The sequence below is a fragment of the Arachis ipaensis genome, chromosome B09 (assembly GCF_000816755.2).
Source record: "Arachis ipaensis cultivar K30076 chromosome B09, Araip1.1, whole genome shotgun sequence".
In the NCBI taxonomy this organism is placed as follows: domain Eukaryota; kingdom Viridiplantae; phylum Streptophyta; class Magnoliopsida; order Fabales; family Fabaceae; genus Arachis; species Arachis ipaensis.
In genome coordinates, this window is record NC_029793.2 from 134,880,486 (window position 1) to 134,897,346 (window position 16,861).

The 16,861-nt window shown below is 36.8% G+C and overlaps 1 protein-coding gene across 2 annotated transcripts; it reads left to right on the forward strand.

Moving 5' to 3' along the window:
• Window positions 1,656–16,858, forward strand: LOC107616406. Of its 2 annotated transcripts, none has more exons than XM_021110616.1 (8): window positions 1,656–2,140; window positions 2,226–2,397; window positions 14,367–14,749; window positions 14,839–15,077; window positions 15,156–15,368; window positions 16,066–16,158; window positions 16,285–16,386; window positions 16,495–16,858. In XM_021110616.1, exons 3-6 carry the CDS (start codon window positions 14,653–14,655, stop codon window positions 16,096–16,098), a joined length of 582 nt encoding a protein of 193 aa, XP_020966275.1. In that variant the 5' UTR covers window positions 1,656–2,140; window positions 2,226–2,397; window positions 14,367–14,652; the 3' UTR covers window positions 16,099–16,158; window positions 16,285–16,386; window positions 16,495–16,858. The 2 variants fall into 2 exon arrangements, with proteins under 2 accessions (XP_020966275.1, XP_020966276.1); XM_021110617.1 differs by having other exon boundaries at window positions 14,367–14,742.

A 16,861-nucleotide genomic window follows, 5' to 3' on the forward strand; every position in this document is an offset into this window, starting at 1 on the left:
TTAGAGTGCTTTAAATTCATATTAATTTGAGTGTAAATTTTTTGTTGTTATAGTACAATCATTAATATAATACTATAGAAAAGAATGACCTAACATATTTATCTTTAATATGTTTATTTTATACATTTTAGTGTATATTGTGTTTTATGCATGTATAGTCAATTAAGAGTGTTAGTGTAGATATAATGTAGAATCTTTTATATTTTGTCTTTGCAAAATCAGTTATGATAGCTCAACGCAATACTATTAGATCTTAGTTTAGCACCTAATTAACTTGTAATCACACACCTCACTCTCATCGACCATATATATAAACCCATTGTAAGAAATTGAGACACTTTATTCTTTACTTTTCTAATAATGAATCCCTAATTTCACTCACCTCTGTTCTTTAGCTCTTTCATCTCAATTTTTCTGTAAACTTCTTTTCAAAGCATCTGGTACCTTTCATGATATTAGAGCTACGATTCTGATCTATGGATCACCACATATGTTCTGCAACATCAGCTCAAGCAGCACATACAACAAACTTTAATGGCGTCAATTGCAAATTTTTTAGCCACAATCAAACTCGATGAAGATAACTTCAAAGCGTGGAAGCATCAAGCTCTTACATGTGTTAAAGCCAATAAATTATAGAATCACATCACTGCACTGTCAATTCCAAAAAAATTTCAATTCAGAACAGGATCGAGTTGAAGGAAAGATCTCACAAGAATTCAAAGTATGAGAGCAACGTGACGAGTGCTTGGTCGCGTGGATGTTCTCTGCCATAAATGAACTCTTCGTGAATAGAGTTGTTGAATATGACTATGTGCACAAAATTTGGGCATCACTGGAAGAATACTTCACAGCCAGACAAAAATTGAAGATAAGAATGTTGAATGTAAAACCCAGAATTTTTGAAAAATTTCAGAATGAGCCAATTTTAAATTATTTATTCATTAAGAATTTTAATTTCTGAAATTATTTTATTAAGGCTAATTAAATCAAGTGTTAGATAATTGAATTTGAATTTTTATCTAATTTCATAATTATTGGATAATTTTCATATTTAAATTATAAAGTTTAGTAATAGTAAAATAATAAAGATTTTATGATTTAATTTAAATAATTGAGATTTTAGAATTTAATACTTTAATTTTTATGAATGAAGAAAAATTAATTACATTATCTCTAATTCTCGAGTTAGAGTAATTATTTGAAAATAATTAATTTATAATTTATGATTAAATAATATTTTTTTAAGGTAATTTTGTTGAATTAAAATTTATTTTCAATTACTTTATTACCCCCTAATCTTATTAAAAATTACCTAAACTACCCCTAATCAAACCCTAATTTTCTAAAAAAAAAAAAAGAAATCCTAACCCTAGCCCCTCGCCACACAGCCGCAACCCTTCTTTCCCTTCAGCAAATACATTAGAAAAATAAAAGAGAGAAAGAAAGGGGGAAGCAGAGCGAAGTAGGGGAAGGGGCCGCAGAGGAGGGGAGGAGGAGAGGAAGAAGGTCGCGCCGGCGTGCTGGGCTTCGCCGCCACCATCCCGTCACCGTCGCCATCCAGCCCGCCTCGCCACCGCCGCTGTCCTTGTCGCGGAGAAAGAAGGACGCCATCGACGCCGTTTAGGGAAGAAGGAAGAGCCGCGCAAGAGTCAGTGGAGGAGGGAGCCTCTGCTGTGTCCCCACCGCGCTTGGGTGCTGCTGTTGAAGCCACTCCTGCCGCCGCTGCTACTAGGGTTTGTCGTCGTAAGCCACGCGTTGCCGCCACTGGAGAAGCCTTGCGCGTCACCGTCAAGCTTGAAGAGGAAAGGCTGTGTCCCGCGCCACTGCCGTTCGAAGGGCTGAGCTTCGTCGCCGTTGAGTTGCTCTACTTCACCGTGGCTGAGCTCTGCCACCCCCGTTCTTTGGGCTTGTGGTGTTGCTGCGGGAATCACTGCCGGAGCCGCCATCACCGTGACCTTGTTGCTTCGGGTCAACCATGTCTCTGCCTCTGATGTAACTTGTCGTGCCATATCCGTTGGAGCTGCCGTGGTTGGAGCTTATTATTAGAGAAAGCAATTTGCTGCCATGACCTTTCAGTCTAGCCAGCATCATCCTCTTTGTTCCAGTTCCAATGCCAATTTTCTATTTTCTTAAGCCTGTAACGCTTTCTTCCTTACTCTTCTATCATTTTGTTCATCCGTTATACTCTGTCCTAATTATAGTAGCATATGGTTTTGTTCTAGTTGTCGATTTATCTCCTGAGCAATCATTATTGGTGTTGAGATCGTTGCTGTTGCTACTACTATAGTCGTGGGTGATGCAGCTGCCGTTTTGGTCATCGAGTATAGCACGGTTGTTGCCAGAACCACCGCCGGGGCTACCGCTGCTTGATTCAGCCGTTCTTTCTTTGTTTCGGTAAGCGTTTTCGTTTCGAAAGCCTTTAGTTACTATTCTGTTATCATACGCTGAGGTTTTTCAACGTTAGTTGCTATAAGATTGAGTTTCGGTTGTTATATGTCGCGATTAGAGTTGCTGTGGTTACTGCGAAAGTGGCTTAGAGCTGAGGTTACGGTTGTCGGTGATTTCGGGTTGAGAGAGAAGGTTCCTGTGACGCGTTTGGGCTATGGTTTTGACGAGTTGAAGTAGGGGCCTTTTCAGAAAAATCATATTTATATACTAGAATTATTATATATGGATATTATGTGGTAAAATTGTAGCCTTGAGTGATTGTATAAGTCTTATGTAATGTTGGTTGTCTTGGATGAATATGAATGCTTGTGTGACTGGATTATTATTCGGTTTTGTAAAGCAGACTGCTATTGAAGTGCTTCTTTAAAATTGTTTCTTAAAAAGTTGTTGAAATCAAGTTTAATCTGTTGTAAAGGAATTGAGTTCGAATTTGTTTTTCTTGAGAGATGAGAATGATATGAATTTTCGGAATTGGTCTGATTTGAAATTGATTTGGTTTTGAACCCGTGGAAGCAATTGTGGAATGGTTTGGTTGGGATCCGTAAAGGGTGGCAAAGTCTAAGTTTTAGGGTAGGTGCTGTCGAAATTTCTATAAAAACCTTAGACTTTGTTTGAAAAGTTATTTAGAAAGGCTTGGGATTTGAGAAATTGTATTATTTGATTTATTAAGAAAATAGTTATGTTTTCGAGTTTCATTTATTTGGGAAAACTATATGTCTTGAGTTCAATTTACTTAGAAAGGAATTACTTTACCATTTTGAATCATTGAAGAAAAGTTCTATGTTCTAATATTGATTTTTAATATAAAAAGGGCTTATGCTTTTAGTTAGAGTTAAAGATTTCGTTTAGAGGAGCTTTTAGTGATTTTGAAGGAAATTTGATTCTTGATTGAATAATTGCGTTTGTGACATTTTGGAAGAAGTCAGAGAATTGGTTTTAAGGAGGAACCTGAAAGTGGTTTTGATTTAAATGAATCGGTTCCGTTTCAAGTGAATTGGCTTTGGATTGGGTTGTGACTTGTGACTTTATATGATCCGGTTTTATAATAAACTCTATATTTATTTACTTAAATCAAGAATCTATAATTTTAAGAGTTTCAATGAATTTTTAAGAAATTGAGATAGGTTGTCCTTCCCTAAAGTCTTGAGACTCTGCTGAGAAATTTTTATTATCAAATTCAGTTTTGGGATGATTGATTTTTGGAGCTTTCATAAGAGATTTTTAATTTGGCCTAGTTGCCGAATTGTTTGGAAGTTTTAGAAGGATGTTGTGGAAATGTGGCTTGTTTTGAAAGAGGAAATTTCTTTTGAGAAAGATGGCTTATAAGCTAGAAGTGATTTGAGAATGCGGATTTTGAAGTTAAGACTGAGATGAATTGAATTTGATTTTCAAAGAAAAGTGCTTTGAGAAAAGTGATTTATGGCTTGAATGGTGATTTTATGAGTTTTATGATGTTGGATGGTGGAAGTGCTATTATGTTATGAGTTGGAATGGCTGTATATGATAATGAATTATGACTGTTTGTGGAATATGTTATGAGCCGGAATGACTGTATATGATAATGAATATTGGCTGGTTGTGGAATATGTTGAGTTGGATGGCTGAGTATGAATATGAATGGTTATTGAATTGATAAAGTGATTGTTTCACTTCCAATTATCTGAGATATGAGTTTCCTTGGGTAGAAGCAGTGGTTAGCCACCACGTGCTCCAGGTTGAGATTCAATACTCTGTTAACCCTATGTCGTAAGTGTGGCCGGATACTGTGAAAGTTCCGGATGAGCTCGCCCCCCATGAATATACACCAGTGAAGGTGTTGGATGTGAATTATGATTATGACTGTGAATAACTCGAGTTGGGGATGCACGACAGAGAGACAGTCCAATGGTTAGCTACCAGGACTTGTTGGGTTGGCTTTATAACCGACAGATGAGACTCATCAGCCACTAGGACAGGCATTCATCATATGCATCTATGTGACATTGTTTGGGTGTGCATATTGTACGTGGTTTGCCTGTGATTAATTGTGTGTAACTGTTAATTGTTCTACTTGATGTAACTACTTGTCTGTGCTTGAGTTTTCCTATTTGTGCTTGCGACTGAAATTCTGTTGGATTGTGGTGGATTGGCTGTTGTTTGGACTATTTGGGCCTAGGGCCGTGGTTGATCATGAGGTGGGCCGAAGGCCACATTTGGTTGATGTTTCTGATTTAGAAAAGTATGAAAAACTAATATGGTTCAGCATAGATGAACTTTTGAAAGGCTTTTGAATTTCTAAGAAATGAACAGTTTTCTCTTTCAGAAAAGATTTCAGGTACTTTTTTTATAGTAAACCTTTGTTTTTGAAAAGATACATAAGGCGATTTTTAATCACTGTAACGGTTTTACCTTCACGTATCCTGTTATAGTAATTCTCAAAAACTCTCTACTGAGAACCCTTTCGAGGATGATGTTCTCACCCCCCTACAAATTTCCCTTCTCAGAATATGGACGCAGAAGTCACGAAGAGTTTATCTAATTGTTGTCGTAATGTTTTGTATTGCTTTAGTTATTATTTATTGTTCCCTCGCCTTTATCTTTATACATTCTGTAAGAGGGATATGAATTGTATTAGTTAATGTTTGTAAAATTATTTAATATATATACAAATGTATGTACTCTTTGTGAGTTTTGTAAGTTGTATGGTATGTATAGATGTACATTACCTAACAAAAGTATTTTGGAGCGGTATTGCGGTTTAAAGTTTTAAACAGGCTCATATTTTAGTATTAAATAGTATAAGAGTCGTCGTAATACCTGAGCTATCAGAATGGCGCAGCCGGAAACGTGACTTTTGAGAGTTAGGGTGTTACATTGAAGGCACAACTAAAGATGATAAAGAAACAAGGTGCAACAGTAATCAAGTACATAGCCAAAATTAACAAGGTAGCTAACTTTTTATCTGCGCTCGGTGTTCCACTTTCAAAAGAAGAACATTTTGATTTTGTGCTAGGAGGGTTAGATGAAGAATTCAGTGCGTTTATTACCATGGTAAACTTAAGAATAGACTTGATGACTGCTAGTGAGCTTGAATCACAGCTTCTTGTACAAGAAGAGGTAAATGAAAGATTTCGAAAATCAGACCTAACTATAGTTCATATAAATCTAGCTAAAAAAGAATCAGGATCAAACAAAGCAAGCAGTGAATTCCCAGAAGAAGAGTCCTATGAAGGCTACTATGCGAGAGGACAATTTGGAAGGCGAGGCAGAGGAAGAAACTTCAGAGGAGGCAGATCTTGGTGGTTAGGAAGCAAACCCCAGTGTGAACTGTGTGGAAGAATTGGTCACACAGTTTGACAATGTTTTCACCGATTCAACCAGCACTACCAAAATCCCCAACTCCACAACCCCAATGGCGGCCCTCCACCACCAAACAGGTATTCCATCAACAAACTCCACATGCTCAGCCATAGCTAGCAAGCAACCACAAGCAATTAAAATCCTCCTCAAGCACTGCACCCCACAAATAGTTTTGACAGTGTTGGCATCCTGACTCTGGAGCCTCTCATCATCTCACATTTGATAAGCTGAATCTACTCAGCAGCTCAGAATACCAAGGACTTGAACAAGTGTTTGGAGGTAATGGAAAAGATATGAGTATTGCTAATATTGGGAGGTCTATCATGCATGCATGTATGTCAAACAAATTTTTCAAACTCCAGAATTTGCTTCATGTACCTACCATTTCAAAGAATCTAGTTAGTGTCTAAAAATTTGCACTAGATAATGGTGTGTTCTTTGAGTTTTGGCCTTATGTGTGTGTTATTAAATGCTAGGAGTCCAAGAAGATTCTGCTGTAAGGAAAATTTAACAATGGATTATATAGGTTCACTGACATTCATATACCAAGTCAAATCTGGAAGACAAATAAAGCACAAGCTTCTCAAGCTTTTGATGCTGAACAGAAAAAGAAAATAAATGCAAACACTATCATTATGGATAGGAGAGCACAAGGTGAAAATGAAAGAGTAGCAAGCAATAACAATGTGATAAGAGAAAGTGAAAAAGAGAAAGAAACAGAAAGAGAAAATGACGAATCAAATACTCTTGAGAATCAAAATTCAAGAGAAATACCAAATTGCACAGTAATAATGTAGGAAGGAGTAACTACAACAGCACATACCAAGTTGCTAATACAAGTGACTTGTGTAATACAATTAGTAATAATGATACAGATGTTGATGCAAATAGCTTGTGTAATAAAGTAGTGCATTTTGATGTACCTATACCATTTGATGTAGTGCATTTTGATGTAACTATACCATTTAATCCCATTACTTCAAATAAATCTGCTGTTGTACGACTATCATAGCCCTACTCATTCTAATTGTGATAGCCATGTACATTCTACTTGTGCTACTTCTAATAAATCTACTGTTGTTGTAATTACAAATCATGCTACTAACCCTGTCACTGATAAACCTGCTCCTTCTAGCTAATTGTGCCACTGAAAATAGATTTGCTGCATTCCTCACAAACTCTACTGCCAATGATGTTACCAATAGCCCTCCTCCCAACCTACTGCACCCTTCCACCACAGCCAATTCCCATGACCTCAACACAAAAACTCCAACTAACACTCTTTGCTCCTTTGACCTATGGCACAAGAGACTTGGTCATCCTTCCCAAAGAATCACCAAAACTATACTAACCAAGCACAACATTCCATTTTCTCTTACCAACAGCACCTCTGCCTTTTGTGAGTCATGCACCATCAACAAAAACCACCTACTCCCCTTTCCACAAGCCCATTCCCAATACAGAAAATCTCTTGAGTTGGTCATCTCTAATCTTTGGGGACCCTCAGTACAACCAAGCAAGTCAGGGTTTACATACTATGCATGCTTTATTGATGCATATAGCAGATACACCTGCACCTTTCTTTTACAAACCAAACTCCAAACATTTATAGCTTTTTGTTAATATAAAATTTTCATTGAAAACAAAACTGGCCAAAAAATCAAGGCACTCAAAACTGACAATGGAGGAGAATACATGTCAAACACCTTCAATTAATATCTCAGAGACCAAGGCATACAACACAGACTTACCTACCTTCACACACCAACAAAATGGATGCGTGGAGAGAAAACATAGATACTTGACAGAAACATTCCTCACTCTTTAATCACAGGCATCCCTACTTCTCTTCTTTTGGGATGAAGCTATCCTCACCTCAACCTTCCTCATAATAAATAGATTACCAACCCCAACTTTAAACCTCAAATCCCCTTTGAAAACCCTGTTCAACACTACACCAGATTATCAATCCCTAAAAGCCTTCGACTGTGCATGCTATCCTTGGCTAAAACCATACAACAAACACAAACTAGATCATAGGTCCACCAAATGCATATTCATAGGTTACAACCCTGACCGCAAAGGGTACAAATGCCTATCTCCATCAGGTAGAGTCTATATGGCAATGAATGCCATTGTTAATGAGCTCGAATTCTCCTTTCCATCATTTAAACCACAACACTCCTTAACCAAACCAAAAAACACTCAAAAGCATACCACCAAGTACCTATATTTTTAAACCATCCTACATAGACATTCATGATGCACCTCCCACTAATACCAATACTATATCTAGTTCATTACAAACTACACAAATTCATGTCACTGACTCTAAGTCTGAAACTAACCTTGTTGGAAGTGTTGATTCCTTTGAAACTGTCCCATTGCAGGTGGAAATTGGACCTCGTATACAACCTGCAGCTGCTACCACAACACAAGTCCCTCAGCTGAGACCCAACACTCAATCCAGCAGTACTGTGTAGAACACACACCACATGCAAACCAGAAGCAAAAGTGGTATCACTTAGCCAAGAGTTTTCACTACCACACTTACCTCAGGCACAGAATCAACCGATAATCTTCTAAAATCCATCGCTCAGGCCCTTACCATCCCATATTGAAGAGAAGCCATGGAAGAAGAGTACACAGAACTAATGAAAAATATTACATGGATACTCGTTAATCCACCTCCACACTCGGCACCCATAGGTTGCAAATGGGTATTCCAAGTTAAAAAGAACCCTGATGGCACAATCCAAAAATACAAGGCGAAGCTCATAACAAAGGGCTTTCACCAAAAGCAAGGAGTTAATTATGACCAAATCTCATTCCTGTGGTCAGACCTGCAATTGTTCGGTCATGCTCAGCATTGCACTTGCAAAAGGCTGGAAAGTACACCAATTCGACTTCAACAATGCATTCGTCAACGGTGATCTCAGTGAAGATGTATACATGCAACAATAAGAGGGCTTCACCTCTCCAAACTCGAATCAAGTATGCAAGTTGCAACATTCCCTTTATGGCCTCAAATAGGCTCCAAGGGTCTGGTTCACAAAACTCAGCTCTGCCCTCCTTAAGTTTGGCTTTGCAAGCACCATATTAGATGTGTCTCTCTTCACTAGATTCACCTCCTCATCAGCAGTTTACATCCTAGTTTATATGGATGACATTTTGGTAACCGACAACTCAGAATCAGAGATCAACTCCATCATGACTTAGCTACACAGCACCTTCTCTTTCAAAGCCCTAGGTGAAATGAACTACTTCCTTGGTATTGAAGTCAAACAGAGCAGCAACAAGACAGTAACCTTAAAGCAGACTAAGTACATTCTGGATCTCCTCAAAAGAGCTGAAATGAGCACTGCAAAACCTGTGCCCACTCCTATGACCTCCTCTCTCAAGCTCTCAGCCTTTGGCCATGGCAGTTTCAACAATCCTACACTTTACAGATTAATAGTTGGAGGCTTGTAGTATGCTACAATCACGAGACCAGAAATTTCTTTTGGTTAACAAAGTTGCACAGTTCCTTCACAACCCTCTTGATTCTCACTGGAAGGCAGTAAAAAGAATCCTCTGATATCTCTCAAGCACAACTCAATATGGTCTAAGATTCAGAAAATTCACAAATTTCAGAGTCTATAGTTTCTGTGATTCAGATTGCGCCAGTAACATTGACGATAGAAAGTCCACTAATGGGTATGGAATCTACCTAGGTCCCAACCTGGTATCTTGGGCAAGTAGAAAACAATCTGCAGTCTAAAAAAATAGTACAGAAGTAAAGTTCAGAGGTATTGTAGATGCAGTAACTGAGATAGTTTGGTTACAAAACTTATTCACTGAGGTCAGAATGCCATGCTCTGCAAAGCCTGTGGTATACCGTGACAATCAAAGTACCGTTCTTTTATCTGCTAATCTAATTCTATACAATAAATCAAAGCACTTTACTCTAAGTCAGTCTTTTGTTAGAGATTTTGTCACAAAAAATAACTCTTCATTCAGCACATTCCAGCACAAGACCAACTAGCAGATACACTCACCAAACCCCTCTCAGTAGCAACATTTCTCAAGTTTCGGAACTTGCTCAGAGTGTTTGAAGCAGATCCTTAGAAGGCCCTTGGTTTGAGTTTGAGGGGCATGTTAGTGTAGATAATGTAGAACCTTCCACAACCTTCCACACTTAGTCCTTATTGCAAAATTAGTTACACTACAACAGACGCGGCGGATGCCAGCGCCGAACTTCCTGCGGTTTCACTAAACGTAGCAACTAAGGGTGGATTGCTGCGATTCATCTCCAAATTAGCCTTCCGACGCCAAATCATTCTGTTTTTGTGTCGAACCCACCAAGCCTGCCGCTAACCCCAAAACATCTACCGATATTATAACCCAAGTTTGCCTCAGAATACCCAAAATCAAGTATCTGAGAAACCCGCCAAAGGATCTGGGCAGAGCACGTGAAACTCTTCCCTGCTCTACCGTGCCCTAATCTGTGACCGTGGAGTCTCGTGGCTGTCCATCCATCCCTCTCCCTCCTGCCGTCGACCCTTTCAGAATTAGATCCGTAGCTCAGAGTCTTCATCACGCGAACACATAAGGGGCAGAGGCACGAAACACATCTCCCCGCACCCATCCTTGCCGCCGTTCTCCTTCGGACACCACTACCAACTGCATCGCCCTTCCTGTTGCTGGTGGATCCATCGCAGCTCCATGGTTTACAATACTGGTATGTACAACACCCCTCTTTTTTAGTAAGGTTCTAGCTTGTTCTTCATTTGTTAGCTCTGTCTCGCATATGAATTGTTCCTTTTTTTTTTTACTAAAAGTAACTGGTATCTGAAAGGGTAGATTAAAGGTTTGTGGGGGTACTTTTTCAACAATTTTGCCCGAAATGATAAGCCATAGAAATAAATTGCAAGTGACAACTCTTTTCTATGTAGCAGAACCTACCACCAAATTTTGAAGTGTGTAAGTCAATGAAGTTGGATGAGCCCTAAAACTAGAAGCAGATAATTTGTATCAATTATATCTAGAATTATAGTCCAAAATAATGAATCCTATTATCAAATATCAATGAAATAAAAGACTTGTTTGAATTTGAATACTATATCGATCCGAAGCTCTCAGTTTTTTCGGTACACTCATAAGAGATGTGATAAGAACTTGGATTGCTGATAAATAACAAAGTAGTACAAAGTTGCATTTTCAATGACTTGGACATGTAAGAGTTTGTCTCATGGTAGTGGTGGCTAATACTGGCAAGGTCAGATTGCATGAACATTGAGACTGGAATGGCTGGATGAACATCAGCGGCATATGTAAAGTTTGAGTTCTAAAGTTTGATATGTGTAGGACTGTTATCCTTGCAAAGAATTCAAGTATTCTATCATCTATAGCATAGTACACTCTTTAGATTATTACTCTTGTTTCTCAGTTCCTGTTATATCATTATTACTTATTTGTCATCCCAATACACTTGCCAATTACTCATATATCTACAAACAACACAGCTCCTGCTACTATTCACAATCGAAATGCCTAAGCTACCAAATGAAGTCAATGTTAAGAGTAAAGAAAAATGCTGAAAGGACTAAGTTGCAACATTGGCGCAGTTAAAAATATTTCCTTTATCCCCTTGTCCTTTATCCCTTAAATATTTCCTTCTGTCTCCTAACTTTGTGGAAATATTTTCTGCTAAGAAGTAATGTTATAACCCCCATATTCCTGCTTTAGAATTCTTAGTTACTAAGTTTAGCTTTTGTGTTTTGTTAATCACATTTTTGTTTCCTCTTGCTCTGTTCAAGACCTTAGCACAAAAATCAGTGCTCTGTTCAAGACCTTACAAAGTTTATCTTTTCTGTTACTTCATTGACCGAATTTGTTTCCTAAGATTGTGTTGGAGTTCTTGCACTTATTATATTTCAAATTAGTTCATGATTACTTCAATTTGTACTATTTTGTTCGCTTTAGTATTAATCTTTGATTTGGAAATATAATATGACTAGTGGAGCTGTTTATGTAGCCTTATACTAAGTTGAAAGTGAGGAACTTTTGTCTGGTTGGTCTAAACAGAACACAGCAAGGTGTATCTTTTTGAGACTCATAGAGGCTTTGTTTTGGGGTATACTAATCAAATTGTGTTCACTTTTTATGACCAAGTGTTGTGGGTTTTTTAATGGTGTAGTTGATGATAGTGCAACAGTATGCTAGTTACAATTAAATATTTTACATCTACTTTGTTTGATATTAATATATGAACGATGATATAATAAAGCTACCGATTAGACTTTTTACTATATTTTTCTTCACTTGATATGCTTATTTATATTGTGATAGGACCTGAATTAATTCTTCTTAAACTGCATTTGAATTGTGTATTTACATCTTAGTTCTTAGCCAGTGATCATGGTCATTGATTTGCTTTATTTAGCTGATAAATGACAAATTTAAGTATTAGTTATACTCTTTTGGTAATAATATCAATAGTTAAGTGCTGAAAAAGCCATCTTCATTTTAGTGGACAATGTACTTCATCCTACAGAAGCAATTATGTCTACCATATATGAAGAGAAGGATAAAGATGGCTTACTTTCTTTATGTAACATACAGTAGTGAGAACATCTTTGGGGATCTCACTTCCCACATGCATTAGCCATTTCCTTATATCTATGACTATGATTAATGATTTGTATGATGAATTCGTTGGTTTTCTCATATCAGGAACCTCGATTTATCTCAATGACATGTACAGTTAGTATATATATAAATGATCATAAATGATATATTTAAATTTCTGAGAACCAAATTAAGCTTCAAAATCCTCTTATTCAGTCTTTTGACCCTCCTCTTGATTGTTCTTCATGATTATCTTTGGATGCTGAATGAGATTTTATCTTTTTAACGAGAATAAATAGTAATTTTATTGTTTGTTACATGATTTGTAATGTTTGCATACAAGCACAGGCACCAAACATGTACACCATCAGACATTAGCTGATGTGAATAAATCTTATATGCAATGTAAAGAGAACATTTTAATTTCAACCTTCCACCATCACACTAAAAGAAACAACATATAAAGCACAAAATTTTAGGTTGTCATAACTGCTTTTCTTCGGATGATTTCGTAACATACAGCTTGCTTGGTGGTTTATATTTAGATCTAGTTAGTTATAATTAAGTATTGTGAGTTGTGTTCAGGAGAGATCCATGATTTTCCAATTATGCTATGAACTTAATTAAATATATATCAATTAATATTCCGTAATAGAGATGTTTGATTAGCTAGGGTGTATCACTGAAAATCTAATAAATAAGGACACCGCAAAATGAAAAGGCAATTTGGAAGATAGGAAGCAAGGGCTGTAGGTGTTGGAAAAGATGCTCACCAAAGCATTTTTCGATTTATTTCACTCACGACATGAATAGATTCAAAGGCTTTGTTGTTTTTTTTTTTTTGCACTGTGATCTGTTATCTATATTTTTGTTTTATATATTTTTACCCTCTAACTTCTGTGCCTCATATTGGGTCAGTTTCTTATGTTGTGACCTGTCGAATTAGTTGAATGGGTGCACTACATATCAATGCTATTATGAAGAAATCACATTACTTGACATCCGCTGATCACAAGTATTAATTAATTGAGATGCTGACCCTTTCTATTCGCATGCAATCATTCTTTTGTTTTTAATATCTATTAACTTTACGTTAACTCCAATTCTATGTGGGTATGAACATTCACATATAAGATATAACTGGTTTGGGGGGGGGAGGGGCAATTATGTTCGTATCTTCAATGTCACTATAAAAAGGGGTTAAAGAATATGGCCACTGATAGTTTGATCTAATTTTTGATTTAATTTTTCACAAGGGGTAATGATGGCTATTAATTTAGGCATATTTTCATAAATAAAAAAATCTGAAATCGTTACACCTGCTAGGAATATGACTATTCATAATTGTAATGGTGAATCTAATGGAGTGGATGGTGCTCATTCAAAGAGAGACGATTAACTTTAGGCATATTTTCTTAATTAAATCTACTATGTTTATTAATGATGGCTATTAACTTTAATTATAGTTTCTTAATTAAAAATATCTAGAATAAATACACCTGTGATAAATAGGAATATTAATAATTGTAATTATAGTTTCTTAATTAATGATGGCTGTTAACTTTAATTACAGTTTCTTAATTAATATTGATAATGTCCTAAGGCTTTATTAGTGTGCTCGTCCATTAACAGCTTTCTCTTTGGACTTTGATTTTCCTGATTTATATGTAGTTAGATCATTTGGAAAAAGAGATGCTATTAATATAATTAATACATGTACGTATATAAACTGGTATTTACTATCTTGTTACATAGTTATAATGTGAGTAATGCTATTAGCCTAAGATGCGGTGGTTCCTTTAACAACCTGTAAATGTAGATAATTTTAGCTAATATCCAATGTTTAATTAAGGGAATTTAATACGACATAGAAGGTGAAAGAGAAATAGCAGTTATTTGTTGGTTAATTATTCTATTCTTCCATGAGATATTAATCTATTTTTGCATGCTTCATGTGTTTATACTAGGATTTTAAGATACCCAGGAAAGTTCACTTCAAGAAAGGCACAAGAGTGGAGCCACCGCGTCAGCAGCCTCCAGCTACACCTCCTGTGTTTTCACCATCCGATGACGATGACTGGCTCATCCCTCCGCCCCCTAGTAATGGTGGTGTCTCCACAGCTGCTCCTCTGCAACCCTTTCATCCACCCAGGAGCGAACCAAGACCTGAGCCACAGGCCGCTAACGGTTCACAAGTGACGGAACCGTGCAATGAAGACATTGACCCAGAGGCGAACGAGGTAGATTCGTTTGATGAACACATTGACAGGATGTTTGCTGCTTCTGATGCTGGCAAGCGCAAAGGACAAAAGACTACCGAGTTTTGGGATGTTGATCTCATTGGTAACAAGTATTGAACCATAAAACTTTTTAATTGATTAGCTAATGATATACTTATGTATGGCTCACATGAATAAGATTTTTTTTCTTTATTTATAGATTCTGAAGGAATAGTCAAGCAAGCTAAAATGAGTGTGAGGGAGGCTATGGAGCGGTCTCTTAATGGTAGCAAGATCATACTGAGGTTCAACGAGGAACTGCAAGCAGTGGGAGATGGAGCTGGCATGTTGAGTGGCATTCTAGGAGCGCTGGGATCTGATTACAGCAAATTTCCTATCTGTGAAAAGAGTTGGGCTAAGGTGCGGGGCAAAGACAGGGTTTATGATGATTGCATAAAGGTAATGACTTTTGGCATTGTTTAATCATATCAAATCTTTCAACTTGCAATTACTTACAGCTGGAAATTGTCGTCGCAGGAGATGTTCCACTTTCAGGATAGCAGTGGTAGAATCAAGAAAACACTTTTGAAACAAATGGGGAGGTCTTGGAAGGACACAAGGGGGAGGCTGTATGACTCGCATTACAAACCAACATTAACACTTGAGCAGAATCTTGAGAAGCGCCCGGAGGGAATTTTGAGAGAGCATTGGAGGTGGTTCATTGACTATCGTAATGATCCTGCAACAAAGGTACCCCATTTATTTAATTAGGACTAGGCCAATTCAATCTGGAACCCACCGATTAAATCAATAACCTAATGATTCAATGATTTAACCAGTTCAATTCTAATAACTATTGATTCAAAATCTGATCTAATACATGTAATTTTAAAAAAAATGAAATCCTTTCAAATCTAAAAATGCAATTTTGATCATTTTTTGATATGATTTGATATATATAAATAGTTTTTTTACAATTCATTTGAATTTGAACCCTGTTAATTAATATACATGTTTAATTAAATGTAATATATCCATTCTCAGCATAAGTTACGGTCCAGAAGGAATGTTTGACTAAAATCATAATATATACATGCATGATAATGAGATTGATGTACACCAACTTTCATTATTACAACCTTATTTTTTGCCTGTTACCGTAAAAGATATTTGATTTAATTTGAGTACCTCTATTATTATAATTTATGCTATATCATTGTCATTGGGCTATGTCACACAACCTTGCTAAGGCTTTTTTCCATTAGTTGTGGTGAGAGTTAGGGGTTGTATTTGCATATTAGAAATACAATAGTATTGTTAACTTCTTATATATAAATAGGGACATCATCCATATAACTGTTGTTCTTGTTAAAGCAATACTTAACTTAAGATTACGTACAATTTATTCAATTTCCACGCTACTATACTTAATGTTGATTTTTAATAGGCGAAGTGCAAGCAAAACGCGCTGAATCGATAGAAGCAACTTTACACGCACACTGGCAGTTCTAAAAGCTTGGCTAGGGCAAGGGAAGAAGAGGTAATATAAATTTGTAATAAAGTATAAGTGGCATTTAGTGTTGATTTATTTATAGAGTTAAACAACAAAGAATTATTGAAAAAATTTAAAGAAGTGAAATTCATGGCATAAATTGTATTGTCACAGTCACAAAAGTAAGGGAGAATAGTTGGCAGGGGAGAAGTATGGATCCTAAAGCACAAAAGATCTGATGGCAGCTATATACATGAAGAAGCTCGGAGGATTGGTGTAAGTACACTTAATCATTTATGCTGTAACATGTTGGGTTTAGTTATTAAAATGTCTTGAGTATGCTATTAGCCTAGTGTGATTGTGTAATTTTATTTATGCCTGCAGGAAAAAATATCTGAGATTGAGTAGCTGGATGAATCTACAAGAATATTATCAGAAAATGATTTCCTTGCCCAAGCTCTCGGTAAAGAGCACCCGGGTAAAGTGTGTGGGATGGGATACGGGCCGACACCAAGTCAACTCTTCCGTCCGAGTTCGCAGCCGCCGGTGGATAGAGTTCAAGTAGAAGAGGCTCAAAGGATGCTGTGTGAACTACAGGCGGAGGTGACAACCAAAAAATTGAAGAGGAATGCAATAGATGATGAATTAGCAGCAGTGAAAATTAATAACGATAAGATTCTTCAGATAAAAAGATGTTAAAAAAATACGCAGGTTTGTCAAATTAATTAAAATAAAATATTAAAAAAAATCT